Below are 25585 nucleotides of genomic sequence, written 5' to 3'. Positions count from 1 at the left end.
AATCATTAGTTTTCTGTGCAGTGAGCCGGGAACCGGGTCCATAGGCCCAAGTAGTGAATCACCCTATATCACGCGGATATTGGCAATATTCAAACCGCCGCCTCCCTCCCCATCTTTGCATCGATCATCTAAAATCGCCATACTTTTAGAAACGCGTTAGGTTTTGTTTTGGGAGGATCCTGGAATGTTTTTTTTTTCGGAATTGCAGTTTCCGTATATTCTTGAAAATCACAAAATAATTCTTAGATTTTCATGGCTGAACAACCGTTTCTCCTGCTTCATATAATTTTGCATACAAGCAGTGTGGTATAACTTGCATGCAACATGCTGGATGGACACAAACAGACTGAAAAAACGTGGAACGGAACTATCCGGCTGGTTCTCAATGGCAGTTACTTGAAAATGTAATAGGGGAACTGTTCCGTTTTCCATCTCACTGTACATATATTCATCTCATCGCGATACAAAGAAATACGGGACCAATTTCGTCGCTTCTTTTTGCTAACATGCGTGCTCACAGCTGAAAAAAATCACAAAAATAATAAACAAATCAAATACCTTTTCATTGCTTTGTTTTTCGTGAGACCAATATCGGAGCTATGAGATGAAGTCCAGGAGCAGCAACCCTATGTCTTCAGTAGTCGATTTTTGACATCCCACAGATTGTTCTGTGAAAAAAATCAAGAGCTTTGTTGAAAAACGGCTGAGATCTGGGTGCTCAAAGTTGCCGCTCCACGTTTTTTTGCGAGCTTGGTACTTTTCGTTAGAAATCTTGGCTCGGTACTTCTAGTGTTAATGAGAATCGTTTCTGAACAGTCAATGAACAGTCATTAGAAAAATCATTTTTTACAAGGCATCAAATATTCAAAATGCAATAAATTCTCCCTCACTCGGTATTAAATTATTCCAAAAATTTACATGTAAATAAAAAAACGTATGTTACCACTTTTTACCTTTTTTAAATTTTTTGGGGATGATGCCTAATTTTTGTAATTACTCATAAACAAATTCTAATGAACTCCAAAATCCTGAATTGTTATCCAATCAAAAAATCATAATATAAAGCTGGTAGTAAAGAACAATGATACAGGGATGAAACAAGTTTGCATAGCCTTGTATTGTATCTTGTACAAAATATCTGTTATCAATGAAGGTGTAAGCAGTTCAGACGGGATTTTTAAGGAATAACATCTGGTGAAATCCTCTATGCTCTGCATAATGGTAGTATGACTGTGTCTTGAGTTATACTCTTGTGAATTTAACGATGATCAGATAAGAGATGAGTTTAACAGAAAAAGTTAAGAAAATTATTTTGAGCTTTTTAGTGGAATGTTTTCACCTGTCATAAGACGAGTTTGAACAATCCCATTGAATTCCACCACTTAATTGTATCCTGACAGATACGTATTTCGACCTCAACAGTAAGGCCGTCTTCAGTGTCTTGTACTTGACTCGACTTAGTCAAGTGCAAGTCGAGTCAAGTACAAGACACTGAAGACGGCCTTACTGTTGAGGTCGAAATACGTATCTGTCAGGATACAATTAAGTGGTGGAATTCAATGGGATTGTTCAAACTCGTCTTATGACAGGAGAAAAAGTTAGAAATTTCATAAACCAGGACACTGGCCAAAGGGTAACAAGTGTGCTGAGACACCACGGCTTTTGAATTAGTACACATCTAGTGCTTCGTCATTTTAATCAACTTCAACGTTCTTCTTTTCAACAGGGAAAAACTCTGTGGCCACCTGCCAGCACGTGCCGAGGGCTACTCGTGGTCCCTGGTGTTCAGCACATCGCTGCACGGATTCTCGCTGAATTCGCTGTACCGGAAGATGCACAAACTGGAGAGCCCCATCCTGATAGTCATAGAAGACACGGACCACAACGTAAGTAGTTCGCATTCATACATACCGGAGCGATCGATGGTAATGTTTCCTTTTGTTTTAGGTGTTTGGTGCCCTCACATCCTGCTCGCTGCACGTGTCCGACCACTTCTACGGAACGGGCGAGTCGCTGCTGTACAAGTTCAATCCCCACTTCAAGGTGTTCCACTGGAGCGGGGAGAACCTTTACTTCATCAAGGGCAATCCGGAGAGTTTGGCGATCGGTGCTGGAGAGTAAGTATCTTTGCGGCTATTACACTTTTAGTTTCGGATCATTGTGCAATATTAGGCGATTGCTTGCCATTATACTGGCCTGGGAAACAAAAAAAAATGTCCAATACTATTGGGTACCTCACAGGAATTTGAATCCACTGACCACAATCATTGGAATAACTTATCAGCTTTATTTTGACTTTTCTGTCTAGCGAAACCAATCAATGTCTGACTCATTGTACAAAACGATAATCTTTCGAGTTTGTACAAAAATAAATTACTAATGAACTGCCTACATAGCCGGCGATAACCTGTACGTTGTGCTCTATTGGTTTGAATGGGCTAATCACGCGTGTTACTTGTGGTTACTTCAATGCTTTATCGTGCAAAGTTTGTTTTCCATAACTCGGTAGGTGCACAATAAAGTGTTTTATTGATAATTCTTGATTCTCGGTTATCAGCGCTGTAGGCTTACAAAAGTCACATTCCTGTCAAGCACACGGCACATCGCATTAAACATTTTTTCAGTGGCTCACATAATCCAGCTGATGTACAACCTAGGAACCGCTTACACAATTATTTTTTATTTCGAAAGTATCATAGGGGAAGGAGGGGAGACTTGATCCTCCTCTGTTTTGCCGAGAATCAAAGTAATTCTGTTCTAGGGTATTTTTAGTATAGAAGCAAATTATCATTATGTAGTGTCTCATTTTTAAGATTAACAACTGTATTGATTGTACAAAACAGTTTGTGTGTTTGGACTCTCTAGAGATCTATTTAAAGGCCACGTAAAATTTGAATACCTTCTCCCAACAATGATCAAGCTTTATATTCTTTCACAGTACAAAACATCGAAACAATTTCAACTTCCTTTAACAATGTTAAAGTATTTAGATTTTAAATTGTTTACTAAATAAGGGGATACTTGATCCCCTAGTATATCCATATAAAACTATAACTATAACTAATACTAACAAAAAAAAATATAACAATATATTTATTGATTAATAAAATATTTATTGAGTAGATTTAAAAAAAATAAGGATCTCCCTAAATTCTGAGATTGCATAAACTGTCGAATTTCATAACAAAACTCGTTTATGACTACACACAGAAAATCGGAAAATATGCGAATTTGAAGGAAAAATAGTCATAAAATCAGAAAGCACATTTCTACTTTTTAACAAACCAAGTTTTCAATAATTTTAATATTCATTTTTTAATATCAGTCCAAAAAAATCGATTGTGTATTAATAACAACAACAATTTACAGAATATCACACATCAGTAAAGTTAAATTCTATTTTTCTCAGAGAGTCTGTGCGAATACCACGTGTATTTTTCAAATTTTTGGCTGTGATACATCGGAAATGAAAAAAGGGGACCAGTCTCCACAGTCTCCCCTCAAATGTGAAATGGTCGTTCCACTTCTTGGATGCTGTTTTGTAGAGGTCAACCCTATTTGCAATATCGTTATCGCCCCTAACTCTGCGCTGTTTCCAATTCGGCACTATTTCAGCAGAATTTTACGGAACTTTGCAATAACACCGAAATAATTATCTTCAATACTTCCATAATAATATTATTTACTTACGCAGGGGTTTATTCAAAATTGTCATGAATATTTGACCATATCTTTATTAGTCGTATGTACGAAGTTTATAATAACTGTGTGAATAGAAAAGAGAAGTTAAGATCAAGGTGCAGGAATTCCATAATTAACCCCGGAGTTAACATAGTTAGCTCATGGCTGTCATATTGAACATAATTTATCTCGCTAATAAAACCCATTTTTCTTAGATTACTCTTCTCATGGGCTGTGTACAGTTAGATTTTTTTCACTCTTGTTCCATTTCTCTGGCACTAATTCAAAAACGACGTGATTTCGTAAAAAATGTTTTAAACGTCGATTTGTCGAGTCAAACCCAAGTAGCCGAACCATTCCCCTTCCTGTCTGTGGGAATGTGCTATCAGATTCGATTACAAAATCACATACCTCCTATCACAGATTTTTCCTTCTCTCTGAAAGCGAAGATAGTTCCCTCCTTTGGAATTGAAACTTATTCCGGTACGGCTCTATTAAGGCTCTAAAGATTCAAGACAGTTCAGTCCACCTGTCTTACCAGTGACAGCCAGCAGATGTGGCGCGAAAGGTTTCTTTTTAGGTGCCTCGAGTTCCATCGTCGTGCAATGGAGGTTGTAAAGAAGTTAGTAATGAGTTTTATTCACAAAATTTTAAAATTGGGGACAATAGCTTTGGAGAGGCGAGGGCGAGGGCCAGAATCAAAGCACAAGCTGTTTCTTCGTAGTCTACTGCTGCGCTTCTGCGATAAGTTAAACGATGTCTGCCTCACCTTCCAATAGCACGGAGATCAAAGAGATCCCACGAAAACCAAATTAATCCACCTATCGGTAATGGTGCCTTTCTTTTGTATTATCCAAATTTGATATTAAATTGTCCAAGTTTTTGTCTGATCCTATAGGACAGGATTATGCATAGAATGCAACTTGTTGCGAGTAAGGGTAAATGCCTGAAAAAATGCAGATTTTATAGAATAAAAGTCATATTTTAGAATTTTTTCCTTCATACGGTTTTGATGTGTTTCAAGTGCTTTCTTCACATTTCTCATCAATATCCACACTAATCCATTACATATGGTCATTATACTTATGTATTTACCAAACATTGCAAGTTTAAAAACTAAACATATTGTAACAGAAAGAGAACTGAAGGCATTTGAAATTCACAGGGTGCTCCAAAAAACGTAAAATAAATATCGGGTCCTCGTTTTCACTTATTAGCATGTGTTTTGCTTTATTTAATCAGTGTTGGCTTATGACTAGGATTCTTAATGAACCCCAACATAAAAAGAACGCCAAAGTAATTTGATCTTTATGCCACATGGAAACCAATCTATTAAAATTTTCTTAGAAAACCTATTTCGAGGTTTTATAATCTTCGCAACATATCTTCTCGACTATAACACTAACATTCCTTTACACTTCCAATGAAAATTTTAACTGATCTAATAGCTCTACGTTTTTTACTAGCTAATTTAGAAAAGGCACCCTAAAAATGGTCAAAAATTTTCAGTCATATGCCTCTTTCGGCTAAAAGACATTTTCGGAGAGATGAGGGTTCGGCCAAACGACATATTCGGCCAAACAACTTTATTCATTTGGCTTTCTGCTAAACAACCCTTACCCGTTCAAACATTTATTTTCAATGAGATTTTATTTGGATTTCAACGGGAATTTAAAAAAAAATCTTTGTAATTTCGTTTTGAAGTTCTTCTTATTTCAAACGGAAAATTGTTCGACAATTTAACATGAAATGAATTACCCACTTTGATGTACTTACAGCGTCAGACTAGGAGTTTGCTTTTTAAAGTCAGTATGACGAAAGGCATCTAAGGTTGTAATTCATGAAATAAAACACCTTTATCGAAAAAGGGGTAGTAACATACACCTTCTTGCATAACTGGTACAAAATAGACATACCCCATTCGATTTTGGCAACACATTCGGAACATTTATCAATTCAATTCAATTCAATTCAATTTATTATTACATTTTTACAATACATAGATTTTCAGTCACGGTCCCTACTGAACGGTTGTTCTTTAAAAGGGCCGATGAGAATGGTAAGCAATGGAACTAGCTAATATAATAGTTATAACATTTCTAATAATATAAACATTTAAATGAAGCTAACGAGCAATAAATCTATCAATATTGTTTTTCACATGTTCTTCTAGACGACTCTTAAATTGGCTGATTGGCTGTGCGTTTTTGATGCCATCGGGGAGTTGGTTGTATATAGACGGTCCTATGTTCTGAAATCGTTTCCTTCCTATTTCAGTTCTAAACCCACTTAATTGCAGCAAATGAGCGTTCCGAGTACGGTATTGATGTATAGCAGAAGCAAACGACCAGTTATGATGCAGGTTCAAATTATTTATGATTTTGTACATAGTAAGGCATACTCGAAGAGTGAACATACCTTTTATTGGAAAAATCCTATGTTCCGTGGTATTATATAAGCTATTTGTGGGATATAGGAATGGTAATTTGTATATCGCTTTGATACATCGATTTTGCTGGACCTGGATGTCCTTAAGATACGTGTTATACGATGTTCCCCAAACAGCAATACCATATTGATACCGACTATGGATAAACGAATAATATATCTTCAGCAGCACGTGCCGCGGTACATAATTAGATAGTTTACGTAATATTCCACATAACGATGAACAGCTTGTAATGATTTTCCGGATGTGTACGTCCCACCGTAATTTACTATCAATATGCACGCCTAGATATTTAAAACTTGCCACTTCTTCAATTGTTTCACCGTTGACAATAAGTGTAGGATTGGATGAACCTTGATCTTCTGTACCGCCAAAAATCATTAGCTTAGTCTTCTTCGGATTCAGTGACAGCAAGTTATTTTCGAGATATGCCGTCAGCAGTTGCATATCAATCTGCATATCAAGGTACAAATCAGATACAGATTTTCCTTTGTAAAGAATGGCAGTATCATCGGCGAACAGTCTTGGATGGCCTAATACTCGAAGGTTGGCTATATCATTAATATAGATTAGGAATAGCAGAGGACCGATGTTGCTACCTTGGGGAACGCCGCAATTTACATTTTGATAATCACTGGAGTGTCCGGATACCATTACCTTCTGCTGTCGATCTGATAAGTAGCTTCGCAGTAAGTCATTTGCAATACCACGTATTCCATATGTATACAACTTTTTCAGGAGCATGTCATGGTTAATTGTGTCAAAGGCTTTAGACAGGTCTAGAAAAATTACTGCAGCTACCCCCTTCTGATCCACAGCACTGGCCACGTCGTCTAGAAGTTCCAGAGCGGCCATTTCCGTTGACGATCCTTGCCTGAATCCATATTGCTTTTTGTATAATAGTGCAGTACTTTCCAGAAAACAGCGTAGACGCGATGACAAGAGCTTCTCGTATATTTTGTTTATCGATGGTAGAACTGAAATCGGTCTATAGTTCGTAGGGTTGGATGGATCGCCGCCTTTGAAGATTGGATATACTATTGCTTTTTTCAAGCAATCAGGATAGATTCCGGATGATATACTGTCATTGAAGCTAGTGCAGATGATGCTGGAAAGCTCTTGTTTATACTCCTTCAGAGCAGATATCGGAAAGCCATCTACTCCGGTTGCTTTTGAACATTCAAGTCTATCGATAATGTTGGTTATTTCCACTTGTGATGCCGGTATTAAAAACATTGAGCGTACTGATGAATCCATGGTGCTAAATTTGTTGTGGTCACCATCTGAGTTGAGATTTCTTGCGACGTTTTCTCCCACTGACGAAAAGAAGCTATTGAAGGCATTTCCCAAATCATCAGGATTTGTTATTTGAAGTCCATCTACCTCAAGTATAGGAATTTTAGGTTTGCTGGACCGGTTGCCCAAGATATTATTAATTCGGCTCCACAACTGCTTGGGGTTATTCGAAGAGAAGAGCTGTTGGTAAAACTTAGACTTGGTACGTCTTTTGGCTTCTGCTAACCTTCTATTAGCATGTTCCAATAGATCTTTTATGTGTTGGTCGTTTCGGTTTCTTTTCCATCTCTGAAACAGGTTATTGGATATCCTCCCAAGTTTCCAGATATCGAAATTATACCAGGGACACACATTTTGCTTTACTTTCACCTCGACAGATATTGTTCTAGAAAAGCGTTCTTTGAGGTGGGTATAACGATTAACGATTGCTAGTATCCGCTCATTGGGCTGCATGAATAAAAGGTTGGTGGACTGAAGAAACAACCTGAAGTGAGTACTTATCTCCAAATGGTTTACGATGGACTTGGTGAGTGTTCTGTTGACTTTACCAATTGTTACATTAAAATGGGTGATAACGTAGCAATGATCACTAAGATCACAGTCTAAGGTGCTATTCGTTATGCGTTCGGAGATCTCAGTTTGACAGACGACATGATCGAGAATGTTGTTACTCGCAGGTCGTGTACAGTAAGTATTAGTTACTGTCATGTTGTACGAAGCCAGCAGTTGCAGATACTTTTGGACTTCACGCGATTCGTTGTCATTAACAGCTATGTTCATATCTCCTAGAAGAAAACAGGGATTCCTTGGATTTAAAGATGATATAAGTTGTTCCACAAACGAAAGAAAGTTTTCCGTGTCGAAGCCAGGTGGTCTGTAGATTCCATGAATGGTGATGCGAGATTGGACAGCTTGCACTACAACCTCTATATGGTGCAATCCGTTGTCCTCTGTATTGGCTTTTACGTCACAATTCAGTCCCTCCCTTATGAAAACTGCAATTCCTCCAGAAGAATTACTGCGGCACGAAAACACGCTTATATAACCAGGAATGTTATAGAACCTGCTTCTGTTTTCTTTAATCCACGTTTCACCGATTAACAATATATCAACGATAACAGGAAGATTTTTCAAAAATATACATAGAGAATCCAGTTTCTCCATACGATTCATTCCACGAATATTAATTTGTAGCATATTAACTCCAACAGAACTAACGGATGTAAATATTCCATCAGGAGATAATGCAAGAAGATTTTGAGCAAAATTGTTGAAATCCATTATATGGTAAGCCTGTACATACTGTCAGTTCGACGTCAGTTTTTTTAAGTCACCTCGCGATCGAATCTTAACAGGCAAAGAGTTTTCAGTGTGCTTTACCAATATCACCCCATCACGACCAGGCCAAATAAAGCGAAGTTTCAGCACCGATTGTTGCGTTTTTAGCTCACGGAAGATCTCCATAGAAAGAGGAGACAACTCTTCTCGTATGAATACTTTATTTGTCCAGCCATAGGGCCAACGAAATCCGGAAATCATCGAAACCGATAGCAAGCCAAAGTGCTTCTTCTTTGCAAGTAAGCGTTCCTTAGCATTGGCATTTTTAAACGTGACTCGAATTGGGTTGTTGTCTGTTTTAGTAGAAGCCAGTCTTGTGCACGAAACGATAGTTTTGTTGTCGTCGTCTTTGAACCCAATAGTGCGGCAGATTATGTTCACAAGGGATTCAGTATTTTCGTTCGGTACACGTGGAATGCCTAGAATAATGGCATTGGAGGTGAGTTGCGAGAGCCGTTGGGTATCCAATTCGACTTCCTGCTTATCGACTACATTAGACATTGCATCGGTTTTAGCGGAAAGCGTAGTTAAGGCTTTTCAAGTAGTCGTTCTCAGTGGATAACTTACTTATAACCGATTTCAACTTAACAATTTGATCGGACAGATCATCCAACTTGTTTGTTAAAAATTGCTGACTATGCTCGATATTCAGAAATATCTTCCTCGCATGTTCGGAAAGCGCATTTGAGATAAGGTCTGGCAACTCTTCGATGCTGACATGTGAATTTTGGCCCATGGTTGTAGTATTCACCAATAGATGTCGCTTGTGGAAGTTAGGCGAACAACCAGTTTTGACAACTATGAACTGTGTTGGAAATATGCCTATTGGTAATGACGTGTCAGGTTCGTACTCACACAGCGAAAGATGGAAGACGATTGCTATGCGATATCTATGATCCGCTCCAGTATTCTGGCTATGGTCTCAGCTAAGATGGCAATGTAGCAGCGGGAGCGATGATCGTCAGAAGGGGGATACCAGGATCTGAAGAGCGTCTGAAGCAGCAAGTCGATAGACCACGATTCGCGATGGTTGATGTGATGATGATTCGTTATCGGGTTGTTGACGTTGGCGGGGCAGGAGGATAAATAAAACAACAAGCAGAACGTGTGTATTTCGACAGCTGGGATAAGCAGGGATACATCCAATAACGGTATTTCTAAGCTTCACATTAACGGCATATTACAGCGACGTAGTTGTAATTCAGCAGACACGCGGCTATCAGCAGACACGCATCTCATTCCAGTTCGAGACAGCAACACGTACGGACGTGTTTTTTGCTTGCGCATTTTTTTCGAAGTGTTTTTTCTCGTTCTTTCGCTGTTTACGTTTTCGCTTGTCGCGTTGGCGTTAATTTCTCCCGGACCCGTCATGGGAGACTCGGTGGCCGATTCGGTCGCTGGAAAAGTGCCTAAGCGCACTGCTCTTGGAGGCGCGGGTAACCCCTCCAAGCAGCTTTTGCAGAGCCGCAGGTGCAACCGGAGCGGAAGGAGAAGTGCCCGCCCGTGTTTGTGAAGGGCGATCCGCCGGATTTACGACCAAAAATTCGCCAGCTGATCGCTAAGGGGCTGAAATGTACTTTTCGGCTCTGCAGCGAGGGCGTGAAAGTGATGCCGGCCAACAGGGACCATCATCAATCCGTCGTGGAGTTCCTCGAGGTCCACAAGTATGAGTACTACACTCATGACCACCCCGGCACGAAACCGCTCAAGGCCTTGCTGCGAGGACTTCACGACATGAAGGAGGAAGAGCTCCAAGCAGAGCTTGAAAGTTGCGGACTGAAGCCAGTAGCCGTCCACAAGATCGCTCGTCACGACAAGGCGAGGAAATATCGCGACCAGCTTTACCTGATCCATCTGGAGCACGGTTCCACTACCTGGAAGGACCTGAAGCTGGTTGGCGTTATAAATTACACCGTCGTTGACTGGGAGCGATATCGGCCAGTGCACCGCGATGTCACGCAATGCACCAACTGCTTCAATTTCGGGCACGGCACCAGGAACTGCCGCATGAAGCCGCGCTGCAACAAGTGTGGCGAACCCCATCCGACTGACGAGTGCGACAAAATGGAGGTGGCCGATCCCAAGTGCGCCAACTGTGGCGACAAACATCGGGCCACCACAAAGGGCTGCCCAAAGCGAGCCGAGTTCCTGGAAATCCGGAAGAAGGCTTCCACCAGGACCATTCCGAAGAAGAACCGTGTTCCTGTAATCAACGAGGTGAACTTTCCAGCTATCCCGGCTCCCCGTCGTGTGATTCCAATACTCCCACCGCTACAGCCGCACAAGCGACTGGCAGCGGCAGCTGCATCGGTCCAAGCTCCAGCATCGTCGGCACCATCCACCAGCGAATGGCCCCGCTTCCTCCTCCTGGGTTCCGTCGGCAGTCGGAGAACGAAGCCGTCCCACCGGAAGAATCTGCCCCGCTGTACACTCCGGAGCAACTGATGCCGATCTTCGCGCAGCTTGCCACTCGACTGCGCAGCTGCAAAACCGATTCGACCAGGTCTTCACACTTGGCATGTTCATCATTGAAAATGGCTGCTAGGGTGGGCCTGGTCAACTGGAACGCTTGCTCGCTAAAAGAGCAAAATAATTGAGCTGAAGGATTTCCTTGAGGAGAAGGAAATAGACGTGGCGTTCATCACCGAAACGCACCTAAAACCGGAGGTGAACGTCGACATCCCGGACTTCCGCATCGTGCGACTCGACTGGCCGACCAGGGGAGGCGGTGTGGCCATCGCTCTTCGCTACAACATCAACTGTCGTCTGCTTCCAAGCTTTCAGCTGTCATCGAGTGTCATCGAGGCCATCAGTGTCGAAATCACCACTTCTGTCGACACAATCACGCTCATCGCGGCGTACTGTCCAACGCAAGCCAGAGCCGGCGATGGATCATCGGCTGCCCTTCGGAGGGACATCGTCAACCTTACGCGGAGGCAAGGCCAGTATATCATTGCCGGTGACCTGAATTCCAACATCAAGCCTGGGGCAATAGTCGCGGCTAACGAAACGGCACCATCTGGAGCAACGATATTAAGGAAGGCCACTACACGATCCTGAGCCAAGGATTCCCCCACTCGGTTGAGTCGGTCCGGTGCCCACGCAACGCTCGACCTCTACGTAACAAACCTGAGTGACCACGTCTCGCAGCCGGTTGTATACCAGGAGCTCAGTTCGGATCACTATCCGGTGGTGGCTGAACTGGGCTCCTCGGTCAATCGGCACCAGCAGTTACGGCGGAACTACCACCGAGTGAACTGGCAGCGTTTCCAGCAGTGCGTCGATAACACCGTCGACTACGAGGTGCGTCCGGAGACGCCGGAAAGTATCGACCGCCAGCTGTGCGCTATCGAGGAGGCGATCACGGCGGCCCGAGAGAGCAACACGTACCGACGGCTCGGCAGATAAGCAACTCCTTAAACATCGATACACTCACCAAAGATTTGATTCGATTGCGGAATGTCACTCGCAGGCAGTTTCAGTGTACTGGACTGCCTGAGCTTAAGGCACGCTGCAATCGAATCACAAACATTATCAAGGCCAGAATGGTGGACCTCAAAAATAACGACTTCTCGAATAAGATCCGCACTCTCCCAGATTATGCTAAGCCGTTCTGGAAAATGACCAAAATTCTAAAATCCAAGCCTCGGCCCATTCCACCTTTGATCCCACTAGACAATAATGGCTCTAAGGATCGCTTGATAACTCCTGCAGAGAAGGTCGCTGAAATAGGTCGTCACTTCGTCAGCTCACACAATCTTGGGCAGAACATCGTCAGTCCACACGAAGCAGCCGTTAACGAGCATGCTAACAACATCCATTTGATTCCCAACGACTTCTCGGAGGAGTTGGAGATCTCAGCTGACGAATTGACGGCCTATATCAAATCGTCGAAGAACATGAAGGCCCCAGGCTTCGACAGCATCCTGAATCTCGAGCTCAAACACATGAGTGCTCCGTTCTTTGAGCACCTCTCGCTGATCTTTAATCAGTGTCTCCGGCTTAGCTACTTCCCATCGTCCTGGAAGTCAGCGAAAGTCATCCCCATCCGGAAGCCTGGGAAGGATCCTTCCTCCCCAAAAGTTATCGACCTATCAGCCTTCTCTCAGGGTTATCCAAGCTATTCGAAAAGCTATTCATCATCGGTTACTTGAGTCTGCCGAAAATCTCAACATCTTGCTCGAGGAACAGTTTGGTTTCCGACGCGGTCGGTCAACTGTACACCAACTGACCTGAGTTACCAACGTCCTCAGACGGAACAAGTTTGTCTCGAAAACATCCGCCATGGCCTTACTCGATGTCGAGAAGGCATTTGACAATGTATGGCATGATGGCCTGGTGTACAAACTACAACGCTACAATCTTCCCAGCTACCTGGTGAAAATCATCAACAATTACCTGTCGGCAAGGACATTTCCGGGTCTCAATCAGCGGAGCGAGTTCCAATGCGCACAACATCGTCGCAGGCGTTCCCCAGGGCAGTATCCTCAGGCCCTGCTTTTCAATCTGTTCACCTCCGACATGCCAGAACCTCCAGAAGGCGGCATTCTGTCTCTGTTCGCAGATGACACATCCATCGTCTACAACGGTAGAGTGATCAGAGCGCTAGTGGCAAAACTCCAACGAGGCCTGGATGCCCTGACAGAGTACCTCACCAGCTGGAAGATCTGTATCAACGCGGCGAAGACCCAGGTCATCATTTTCCCCACTCCAAATCCCTAAACTTGTTCCGCCTGGGGACTGTAAAATCATCCTCAATGGCACGACCGTGGAATGGGCCAATGAGGCCGGCTACCTTGGCTTGACCCTCGACAGCAAGCTTATTTTCAAGCAACAGGTTGACAAAACGGTGACAAAGTGTAACGTCTTGTTGAAACTACTGTACCCTTTGATCAACCGCCGGTCGTCATTGTCCCTGAAAAATAAGCTTGCTGTCTACAAGCAAATCATCCTCCCTGTGATCGAATATGGCATGCCGGTCTGGGAGAGCTGCGCTAAAACCCACCACCTCAAACTTCAACGGGTCCAAAACAAATTCCTGAGGATGATCCTCAACACCCTCCCAGGACAAGAACATCCGAGGTCCACCGTCTGGCCGGAATAAAAACCTTACATGAACGCTTTGGTGAGTGTAAAGAAAAGTTTAGGGTCCGTTGCTTGCATTCGGATCAGGCTCCAATTAGGGCGCTAGTTCCAATCTAGGTTATCAAATTTCTTATTGTAAATATTAGTGTACATAGTAGTTAGGTTATCAAATTTAAAAAAACACACAAGCGCCTCCTAAAGGCCGTCATGATATATCATATTAACACTTAAATAACAATGTAAACATAAAAATTTAAAATTGAAGTTGGAGGGCCAAGCCGGCCGAGCACTGTACATGTAAAAAATAATTGTAGAACAGAAAATGAAACAATAAATAAGAATTTTACTACTACTACGTAGTTGTAATTGATATTAAAGAGCTGGCGGTTGGTGGCGGTGGAGGAAGGTGGCGGTGAAGGAAGGTGGCGGCAGTATCGGCGGCGATTTGTATGGCGGGGCGATCTCTTGCATTAGATGCAACGGGGCATCATATTGAATGCTTATTTCCTCAGCTGATTTCACTCACTTCTATGATTTGATATGGAAATAGCACAGCACAGTAGCAGGATTTTTAGGATGTATTACAATCGACGATTGTTTATAGAGTTTAACCAGAACTACTTTATGTTCAGTTTAATCAAAGTTAATTGCCTTTGTTCCGGAAAACTTAGATGTGAATATTATTTCGCCATCCTTAACGCAAATTTTCTCCACCAATGACCTCAAAATGCAAAACATTCTAAATGTTCTGTAGATCACGAAATCTTATATATAAAAATGAAATGGTCTGTGTTCGTATCCGCATAACTCTAAAACGGCTAGATGGATTTTTTTCATTTCTTCAGCAGAAACATTCGTTACAGTTTCCGACGGGTTTATATGATATTTCCTATTGCGAAAATTACGAGTAAAGTTGAGCAAATCGTGAAAAACTAAAATTGTGATTCCTATGCGAACTTTTCATGGTCAGTTCGGAACGCACATTCTCGCCTACTATGCAGGACAACGTCTGCCGGGTCGACTAGTTATGGGATAAAACTAATTCTTTTCTAGTAATTCTGATTTAATTATGATTATAAATTATTCCTATTTCATAGAAACATGGCGTTTGAGTTGCAAGCATCTTGGTTTTACCACCTCCTCCCCCGTGATTCACCATCCTGTTGTGGCTCCGTTGAAATGAATGTTTCGAACAGACGATCCCTTCAGTATTGAAATGTAAAGTCGAATGTATTTCGAAACTAAACACGTTTTGCCTTTCTCGTATACTAAGTATACGTAAAGGCTATATGATCGCTCCAAAAACAAACTTTTTATAGAAGGCCCGGAGACCCATAGTGTTATATACCGATCAACTCAGCTCGACGAATTGAGGTGATGTCTGTGTGTGTGTGTGTGTGTGTGTGTGTGTGTGTGTGTGTGTGTGTGTGTGTGTGTGTGTGTGTGTGTGTGTGTGTGTGTGTGTGTGTGTGTGTGTGTGTGTGTGTGTGTGTGTGTGTGTGTGTGTGTGTGTGTGTGTGTGTGTGTGTGTGTGTGTGTGTGTGTGTGTGTGTGTGTGTGTGTGTGTGTGTGTGTGTGTGTGTGTCTGTGCGCACCCTCCCAAAAAAAAATGTCACTCATTTTTCAGATACTTATCCTTAACCGATTTGCATTTGCAAGTTGCATTCGACGCAGGATACTCTTTCATTGTTCCCTATTGAAAATTGGTCAGATCGTACTATGGGCTCGGAAGTTATGGCCAAAATACCACTTTTATATAGAAAAATTGAGTTAAAAAATGTCACTCATTTTTCAGGTATCTATCCTTAACCGATTTATTCGCAACAAGTTGCATTCGACGCAGAATACTCTACCATTGTTTCCTATTGAAAAATGGAAAGATCGGACTATGGGCGCAAGAGTAATGGCCAAAATACTATTTTTATAACGCACGAGAAAGGCACCATCACCGCTAGGTGGATTAATCAGGGTTTTTAATGAGTAAAGTAGTGTATTACACAGAACTGATTCCAATTTTCATCCGTGAAGCACTCTCAGCGGTAAACAAGGCTAATTATGTGTTTTACTGCACATAGCAATATGCAATATTTTCTGCTCTGGTAGTGAGAAACTCAATTGCTGAATCAATTTTAGCTTCATTATTCAGGCTAAAGCTCCCTGAATGTAGTCGATGGATGTTGGAGTTTGTAGCCGGCAAGGAGCGATCCGTCCTTAAAAGCACGTGGCTTAAGGGCCACTCCACAAGGGAGACCACGGCCCAAGTTAAATTGCCCGGATGAGGCTCCCAAAGGGCGAGTCCATTAATTTCCCAGACGAACAGACGACCATTGCCATTCTTACGTTGAAACCAGAGGCAACCACATGTGTACAGCAACGGATTTTAGGAGTGTGTTCTGCGGCAGAAGATGATAGGCTAACCTAACGGTAAAGGTTTCTGGAAGCTGATCTGATGAATAGTTGTTAAGTTTTTTTTGGCTTCGCCATATCAAGAAATTTATTTGAGAGGACAAAGTCTAAAGTTGAGGGGTCTCTACGTCTAGTTAGGTGATGCATGTAGAAAGTCGGAAAATGAATGAAAAAGTAATGAGTAACTGCCCCTATGTTGGGGGCCCTCCTTAGCCGTGCGGTAAGACGCGCGGCTACAAAGCAAGACCATGCTGAGGGTGGCTGGGTTCGATTCCCGGTGCCGGTCTAGGCAATTTTCGGATTGGAAATTATCTCGACTTCCCTGGGCATAAAAGTATCATCGTGTTAGCCTCATGATATACGAATGCAAAAATGGTAACCTGGCATAGAAACCTCGCAGTTAATAACTGTGGAAGTGCTTAATGAACACTAAGCTGCGAGGCGGCTCTGTCCCAGTGTGGGGATGTAATGCCAATGAGAAGAAGAAGAAGAAGAAGAACTGCCCCTATGTTTCAATTTTTGTATTGAGCATCTGGAAATTTTGTATGGATCATCACACTTCATGCAACCCGTCTACCCCTATAAGCGTTTCGACCAGATCATTTTGGTTAAAAAAAAGGGACAAACGCACTTGCAAAACTGGACATTTCAAAAATCCTTGTGAGTAAATTCAAGAGCTGTGAAAATTTCAAAATTTATGAGCTTAATTTTTATTTTCCGTGTAAAAAGTTAGAGAAAATTTTCAGAGTGAATCATTCACCATCAGTTAGTTGTGGAAAAATACTACAAATAATTCACTCGTCTTCTTGTTCTTCTTATTGGCATTACATCCCCACACTGGGACAGAGCCGCCTCGCAGCTTAATGTTCATCAAGCACTTCCACACAGTTATTAACTGCGAGGTTTCTAAGCCTGGTTACCATTTTTGCATTCGTATATCATGAGGCTAACACGATGATACATTTATGCCCAGGGAAGTCGAGACAATTTCCAATCCTAAAACTGCCTAGACCGGCACCGGGAATCGAACCCAGCCACCCTTAGCATGGTCTTGCTTTGTAGCCGCGCGTCTTACCGCACGGCTAAGGCCCCAATTCACTCGTCGAAGGGCGCGGAAAAAACACGAAGGAACATTATTTACATTAACGCATTATTGAAAAAAAAACTGAAATTTTTAATCAATTCTTGAACATGGATCAATATCAAAAACTTTCCCAATCCTGAACAATTGGAAATAACAAAAAAAATAGTCAAAGTACCCTGTCAAAAGGCATTTGCGAGAAGAGCAATAAGGTAGGATTATAGATTTTTCGAGCTTAAACCCTTTTGCATGAATATAAGTGAGGGAAAATCTGCGGATAAGGATAACAAGAATCTCAACAAGAAAATAACATGCTTAAATGTAAAATCTAATCAATTCACAGTACTTTTTGATCGAAATTGATTTGGTTTTCATGGGCTTCTGAAAGGGCGGGACTCATGCAATTTCGTCGCTAAAAGTAAAACAAATCCCGGCTAATTTATAGGCTGGTTTACAGCTCAGACTCTCGGAAATTTGATCTGATCTGTGAACTAGCCTTAAAGTACGTGAGGACCGTAATCCAAACAAACTTTCCCTCGGTTTGTATCTGCCTCAAACTCGATTTGTTCAACTGATTTATAATTTATAATATTGTCGTCGTTTTGCCTTTCTCGTATACAAAGTATACGTAAAGGCTATATGGCTCCAAAAATGAACTTTTTATAGGATGCCCGGAGACCCATAGTGTTATATACCGATCGACTCAGCTCGACGAATCGAGGTCTGTGCGTGTGTGTGTGTTTTTTTTTCTCCTAAGCAATGGAGGCGGAATCTGCTCAACAGACATCCTGGGTTGTCCAGGAAGTGCGGGGTTAGGGACCATCTCCAACAGCAAACGAGAGAGGTAGGACTACATCCCCGACCCGCTAAACCGTTTCCATTACCGCCAAGCCCATAGTCCCTTCGGTACAATCAGAAAGTAATGCTTAAAAGGGGGGCCAGTGCATGACGCACCCTCGAGGTTAGCTGCGTGTCCTTGCAGCGTCGAACATCGTGACTCGCTTTTTTAAAAGAACACCATGGTATCGTGGTGCATTGCCGGCTTTCCAGGTGGCCTTACCACGTCCTATGTCCTCGGAAGGTTGGAAGGGTCGACTTCGCGCCTGCTTCCCTCTGCACGACTGGTATCAAGAATGATGATGCCGCGTGCACCCCAAATTGACCTCTCTGCGACAGGGTCTATTCGCCAACACACAGAGGGACTTGCCAACGCGGTGCCTACTCCTGCCCCAGCCTTGACGAGGACCCCTTTCCGTCCTCGGGCTCGGAACCCGCCCGGTTGACCGACGCCGCGAAAGCGACGATACCATGTTGTTCTTCGCGCGGCCACTTGTTCGATAAAAGCATGTGGTCACGCATTGCGCGAAAACGTGGGCACACGAACAACGCGTGTTCCGCCGTTTCCTGCTGCGTTACCTGCACTGTGAATTTGCAGCACGCTTAAACGCCAGGCACATCGAACCCCCCATGGGGTGCTTGCTGTTCACAGTTTTGCTGGAACAAATCAAATAATTGGGAGGGTTCGTGCAGCATTGTACCTTATGTCCCTCCAATCCGCAGCGTCGACAGAGCTTGCTTCTGTCAGGGCCTTTGCAGTCCCATTGCTTGTGTCCCGGTTCCAGGCACTTGAAGCAAAGTTCGGGTTGCTCGTATATGCCCACAGGGCACACTGACCATCCCATCTTGACGCTTCCTAACTTGACTACCTTGGAGGCATCCCATGCAGATAGCCGAACCAATGCTACCTGCGTCCCTGCCGGACCTTTTCGTAGCCGAACGGCTGCGGTGGGCGTCTCCACTTCACACTGTCGCCGCAGTGCCGTAACGAGCTCTTCGACTTTGGTGATCTCGTCCAGGTCTTTAACCCTTAGATTCACATCCGTCGTGAGTGCCCTCACCTTGACCGTCTCGCCTAGGACTTCCTCCGCCAACTTCTTGTAGGCTCGAGGATCATCTCGCCCGTCCGTGTACGTCTTATTCGACGTACGTCGGCGCCGAGTTCACCGAGCACTCCTCATCGCCTTCAAGACGTCCGAGTACTTAGCCTCGTCCGTCTTGATGACTAGAGCATCGCCCCTGGAGCGATTGGCGCCTACCCTAGACTTCTTGCTACCCTCATTCGCCTGGGCCTTCTTTTCGGCCCTTGACGTCTTCGGTTTCCTCTTGTTCTTGACCAGGGTCCAGGAGGCGTCATCCTCCTCTATTTCCCTGGTCTGGTGCGGCTGAGAGCTCTCAGCCTGCCGTAACCCCTTACCACCGTCTTTCCTGGGTGGACGGACCATTCCAGGTTCTTCCTCCCCCGGTTTTGGAGGTACCTTGCCGGGATTCAGCTTCCCAGCCCCATTACCCTTGTTCGGGGTAGTAACCCCTCGCGTTTTGGATCGGCCCCCAGGGAGCTCATCCCCTGGAGACTGTCTCCCTCGTTTTTGAGTCTGCTCCGTTGGAGCAGTCACCCCCGCCGTGCCCGCGAATACTTGAGCCTCAGTACTTTTGAGTACTGCAATCGAAAGCTTTCATGTTTTTCTGTCGAATGCGCTATTCAAATTAATTCATGAAAAAAATGTTACTTAGGTCTTTTTGAAAAGTTAAGGTATATATTTATCATGGGGTATAGACCAGTGCATGATGACGTAGGTTGATAGTTCACAGAGCTTGTTTACAAGTCTCTGGAGCAGCTTCCGGAAAAACTGTTTTGCGATTAATTAAGAATATTTATGTCTGCTGTGGTTGATTTATGGTAGGAATCAAAGCATATCGAACGCATATTGAACGAAAATTACGGATTTTTATTTCCAGCTGATGGTTTTTAATTCTAACACCTTGTAAACAAGCTCTGTGAACTGTTCCGGAGACGAGCCAGCCTCGGGCTGCAAGTTTCCTAAATAAAGACAAAAAAAAAGCTGTCAAATAATTGAGGTTAAGTCTTAAGACACTATTATAAATTCAGTAGAAAACCGAGTTATAGCCGCTATTGAAATTGGATTTTTCTCACAATCCATACGTTAAACCTAATTTCGAAAGTAGGGTAAAATGCCCAATAGTGGACCCCCTAGTAGCGAAATTTTGCTCTTCCTGGCATAAGGAGGGGAAATTTTTAAAATATTAATTCTGCGTGATATCTAATATCAAGCTCTGCATCTCCTCTTCACGATACGTACATGAAACACGCAAATACTCAACGTTATTCGTTGAAATTAACATTTTAAAGTCTGACTGAATTCGCCCTATAATAGACCCCCGGGGGGTCCATAATAGGAAATTGCTTCCCTATAGTCGACACTTCATTTGATTTTTATGTTCCGTTTCGGGACGTTCTTCTTCCCTATTATGGACCCCCCAAAATATTCCTATAATGGACACTCTCGTGTTTATTTTTTATAGAATTGTAAAAAATCATCTATTTTTATTTTCCATAGCATTTTCCATGCATGTAATCAAATCATAGCACTGTAAGGTAGGTTCTCCCGATGGAATTTCATAGCAAAATGTTTACATTATGCTGTAATAATGCAAAAATGGCTGGAGGGTCCATTATTGGTTGGGGGTCCACTATTGGGCACTTTACCCTAGTGCGCTGTATAGCACATCACCAAATGAAAACAGCGCACCACTTCCAAAGTTAGGTTTAACGTATGAATTGTGAGAAAAATCCAACTTCGTTAGCGGCTATAATTCGGATTTGCACTGAATTGATAATATAAACAAAGACAGGAAATGTTCCAATTGGAATTCCAAATTTACTGTCAGTGTCATTTCAATCGAGCGAGAGATCTGTCATTCCAAAAAACCGCGCATAACATTTGGGAAGGGCTATTTCAATTATCACAAATACACATGCTTTAATTATTATGTTGATCATTTGGAGCAAATCAACCGCAACAAATAATTGAAAATAAAGTTCACTCGTTTATCGTGAATTCACAACCCGATTTGGTTTGGTAAACGCGTTACAAACTCAATATTGTTGTATAATGAAAATCTTATAGACCAATTTGAAAAGTTTATGCAGCATCAGCAGTGTTGCGCATTCGGGGTTGCCGGTTGATTTGTTTGTTCAGGGATCAGATGTCGCGTCTTTGTGTATAGTGTCTTTATTTAAGTCAAGATCTTGCATTGGTCTATAGCCTCCCGAATCAATTCTCTATCATGACAGCTTGCGAAAAAAGTCTCTCGCCGTATGCTACATATCGTATATGTATACAGAGATGATAAGTGAGACTAGTGAGAGACTTGTTCATTCTCTTCAGGATTCAATCCCTGCTCTTGCTAAAAGGAAAAATGCAAAGAAATGTTGCCATTACTCATGCTATGATCATTGCAGAATGGTTAGTATTGCTCGAATGATCCCATTATCGAAAATAATTAAAAAAAAGCAGATATGTCCGGTACATAGTGTGGGTATAGCATGCTGGCCTTTAGGATCGGTAGGTCGGTCCAAGACTTAGTTCTACCATTGATTCTCCAAAGACTTTTGTCGTTTTTTTGGAAGAACATGCTGCAGTACTTCTCTGGCCTGTTAGGTGCACTACAGTTATTCCTTTTATTCCCAATTCCATAACTAATCTTCGTTTTTATTCTTCTCCTTACAGCGGAAAGTTCGGTCTCTGGCTGGACGGTGATCTGAACCAGGGTCGATCGCAGCACTGTAGCACGTACTCAAACGAGCCATTGGCGCCACAGGAGGACTTTGTTATCAAAACTCTCGAATGCTGGGCATTTGTCTAAGAAAAACGGAAACAAAACAAAATCGAGTGGCGAGCCCCCTTATGATGACAGGGGCGCAGTGTGTGAGTGTGTATTGTGAGCTGGTGCAAGAGTGAGTTTGTGCGACTTTTGTGGGTGTGTGCATGTGTTCGAGACGGAGTCGCATTGCTACAAGGGCTGAGATAGACATTAGTGCATAATTGTTAAGAAGCATATATAAATGTAATTGTAACTGTAAATCGAACTTGCAGATATGAGGAAAATATAATTAAACTTTTAGAGAAAGCGCTACTTTTAAGAAGAACACTATAACGATGGATTCTAGAGCAAAACGAAAGATGAAGATTGTGTAATAGACGTTAAAAGCAACACATGAACCATTTATAATGTGAAGAGAATTTATTAGTGCAACCGCAACGTACGTTTTGTGGATAGAGACGGTACGAGTGTAGGAAGCAAAGGTTGCACCCATATGGAGGGGTAATATGAGTTCTTAGCTTTAAGGAGTGAGCCTCCGGTATAAAGAGGGGCCCGTTGTTAAGAAAATATATATTTATAAACATAACAAGAGTAGCAAAAGTTAAAATTTGCAATCCAACTCTGAAGAGGACGGTTCATAAATATTAGTAGACGCCACTGGAGGATGCATTTGTCAAGTGCTCCGAAGGCTTAGCCAGATATACTAAAGATACCCTCATACAAACATTTGTACTTTTGGCGGAGTTCTTCTCTCTTTCTCCTTCCGTCAATCGCTTTGTACAAACCCCAAGGTGCAATACGAAGGCTGTTTGAGAGAAAGATTCTCCACTATCCTCAAAGCAGAATCCAACTCTTGTACGCGCATATGTTGATTAACCTCTCTATATATTAGTGCAAATAACGAATTAACAAATGCAAAGTCACCGAAAGTAATTACAGAAGATAACTAAACAGCAGTTTATGCTGCAGCTTCGTAATCACCCATTAAACAAAGCATATAGGAAAAATATACTAACGATAGTAAGCAAGAAAGGAAGCACATGATGCTTAAACAAACCAACAACACACGTAAAATGATGATTGTGTTAGAAGTAAAATGTTCAAACTTAGAGACTGCTTTTCATTTGTTAAAAAAGAAGAAAAACTGTTGTGACAAAAGTAGACGAAGAAGTCAACGTAAAACACTTTGACCCTCCCAAGAAACCGAAACACAAAAAACACGCATACACCAATCACCACGAGGAAGCCACCCTTAGGATGACCCACCCATCCTTTGGTGCTGCTCCTGTCCACGTTGCACGTTGAAGTCACATTTCTGTGCTGATAGAAGAGTAAATTCGTTCGAGTCATCACACAATGTTAGACAATAAACACAAGCCAGCCGTTCATCGGAATTAAAAGTATATAGCACGAATATTGAGCAAACGTATTATATTTCGCCAATGCATGTCAATTCAAAAATCGAATGAAGTAAAGGGAGGCGAAGAGTTCAAACGAACGTACCAGAGTGATCAGCGTCGTCGTGGTGGTTTGTAAATGAAACTAAATGGATAGTTGCAGGGTTTTGTTATTAGCAGAATCAAAATTGGATATTGTTTTGCTGCTAGAATTCGTTATTTTTTTATCGCATATGTTTATTATTTGTTCAAACTCGTCCTGGAAATATGACAGAAATGATAACAGGTCCCGGGGTGCGTGAGCCATCTCGGGAATCGCCCGAACGATAAGAACGTGCACTTTCTTTGTGCTTTAGTTTTAGGCATATTGTTTTTAATTTATTATATTTTTAAATATTCTACATCCATATTAAACTTATACACGTCTTATTTATATGTAAAAGTACTGTGGAAGAGCAGATTTTTAGTTTCAAAAGTCATAAGAGTCAACAAGTTACAATGAATCCATTTAATCCAACACAACACTCCACGAAGAATTCGCGCAGAAGCAAAACACACGAATAGACAACAAACAGTAAAAGCAGGACCGTTTCGGCACTAACCAGTCGTTACGGGAGTAGATTACACTTTTTTTTCTGTGGTAGGCGTACCTAATTAACACAAAAAGAAAATCAAGTTGTTGTAATTCATTAACACGTTTTACATGTGAAACTATGGTAATAAATGAAGCAAACAGTGATTACATCTATTGCCATCTTGAGTCGTTTATGCATTTATTGAGTTGTTTTTTCCCTTCTGTATCATTCAATTAGAAAGAACATCTATCCTTGGTTGGTTTGGCTCATTCCATCTACATACCGACGTACACACGCAAAGACATACGCACCCACAATATTGAAGACAGACAGTCATCTCATTGCCTTCACTGCATGCCGGTTTCGTTCTCATTTAGACTTGATTGCTTTCTCATGTTGTCGCCACCACTGGTGGTGTTGTTTGTTTGCAAATGCAGGTTGAAGTGGTCGATAGAGTAGTTTGAACTGTAAGCAGGACCGGAGTGGGCGCCAAGTCAACCGAGAATGGCTCAGCGTGAGAAAACCGTGAATAAAGTGGTTTGGGAAATAGGTCTGACAATTTGCTACTAATGTGGAACAGTATTCTCCAGTATTCTTGCGAACAAAGGCGTAGGATTGTCAATCCGGAGATGGCGAGCTCGATTCTCGGTCCGAAATACTCGGGGTAATGCTAAGAGAGCTGGCCAAAAGTTGAGAACAGGCCAGGTTCCGGTTGGAATGTGCAGCCATTGAAGAAAAAAGAAGTGGAACAGTATTCAAGCCTCATGACTCTCGTGTCAAAAGAAAATTGTCAGCGCATTGTTCGTGTTGCTCCGCTATTGATCAATTTCCTATCGATAGTCTGCTGTTCTTGACTGGTCTGGAGCGAAGAAATTCAATGTTTCCTTGGAAAATTGTTGCTCAGTGGGATCGGAGTCGGAGCGTAACAAACGTCGATTCATGATTACTCGGTAATAGTAAAGCCGATACTCACGAAGGTGTTTATTGCGAGCCTAGGCAGCTTCCTTTGATAGATGTCCAAAAGCGCTTGTTTGATGACTACGGCTCCGTTAATGAGGATTTTGTATAGTGTCGGTGACATAGGATTCCATTTGTACACATTCACATAAAGTTGAGTCGTTTCTAGAGCATAGAAAGCAAACTTTTTCCCTTTCTCGCGCAACTATCATTTCACTCCAAAATCGAACTTTTTATAGAAGGCTGGGTTACCCATGATTTTGTATATCAATCGACTCAGCTCGTCGAGCTAAACAAATGTCTGTCTGTCCGTGTGTATGTGTGTGTGCACACGAAAACCAAAAAACATTTATGCTTGTTCGGCGTCTCGAATGACTCGAGAAATGTCTATTTCGACACGTCCGTGTAGTTTAAATGGGAGTAAGAGGTGTGCGTTACCGCCGCCAACAGTTTTGACACGCCGCCGCCGCCGACATTTTTGCATCGGCGCCAATCAAATTAAGAAGAGAGAAGTTCGCAGATTCTTGAACGGAGGCTCCCCAGTTTCTTGAAAGGAGACTTCCGAGCCTCTTGCAAAGAGGCTTCTGAGCCTCTTCAAAGGAGGCTCCTGAGCCTCTTGAAAGGCGGCTCCTGAGCC

The 25585-nt window shown here is 42.4% G+C and overlaps 1 protein-coding gene across 11 annotated transcripts in view; it reads left to right on the top strand.

The window, feature by feature from the left end:
- LOC134227993 (TLD domain-containing protein 2) overlaps positions 1-24176 on the top strand; it is a 671450-nt gene extending 647274 nt beyond the window's left edge. For all 11 annotated transcript variants that reach the window (XM_062709741.1, XM_062709737.1, XM_062709740.1 and 8 more), the window contains 3 exons: positions 1727-1886; positions 1948-2117; positions 21926-24176. In XM_062709741.1, the coding sequence (XP_062565725.1) occupies positions 1727-1886; positions 1948-2117; positions 21926-22061 (466 nt within the window). In that variant the 3' untranslated portion in view covers positions 22062-24176. The remainder of the gene's footprint in view (positions 1-1726; positions 1887-1947; positions 2118-21925) is intronic.
- Positions 24177-25585: the final 1409 nt, after the last annotated feature.

Source organism: Armigeres subalbatus, chromosome 3, assembly GCF_024139115.2.
Source record: "Armigeres subalbatus isolate Guangzhou_Male chromosome 3, GZ_Asu_2, whole genome shotgun sequence".
In the NCBI taxonomy this organism is placed as follows: Eukaryota; Metazoa; Arthropoda; class Insecta; order Diptera; family Culicidae; genus Armigeres; species Armigeres subalbatus.
Note: the sequence above shows the minus strand (reverse complement) of the source record. Positions and strands in the feature narration are given on the sequence as shown.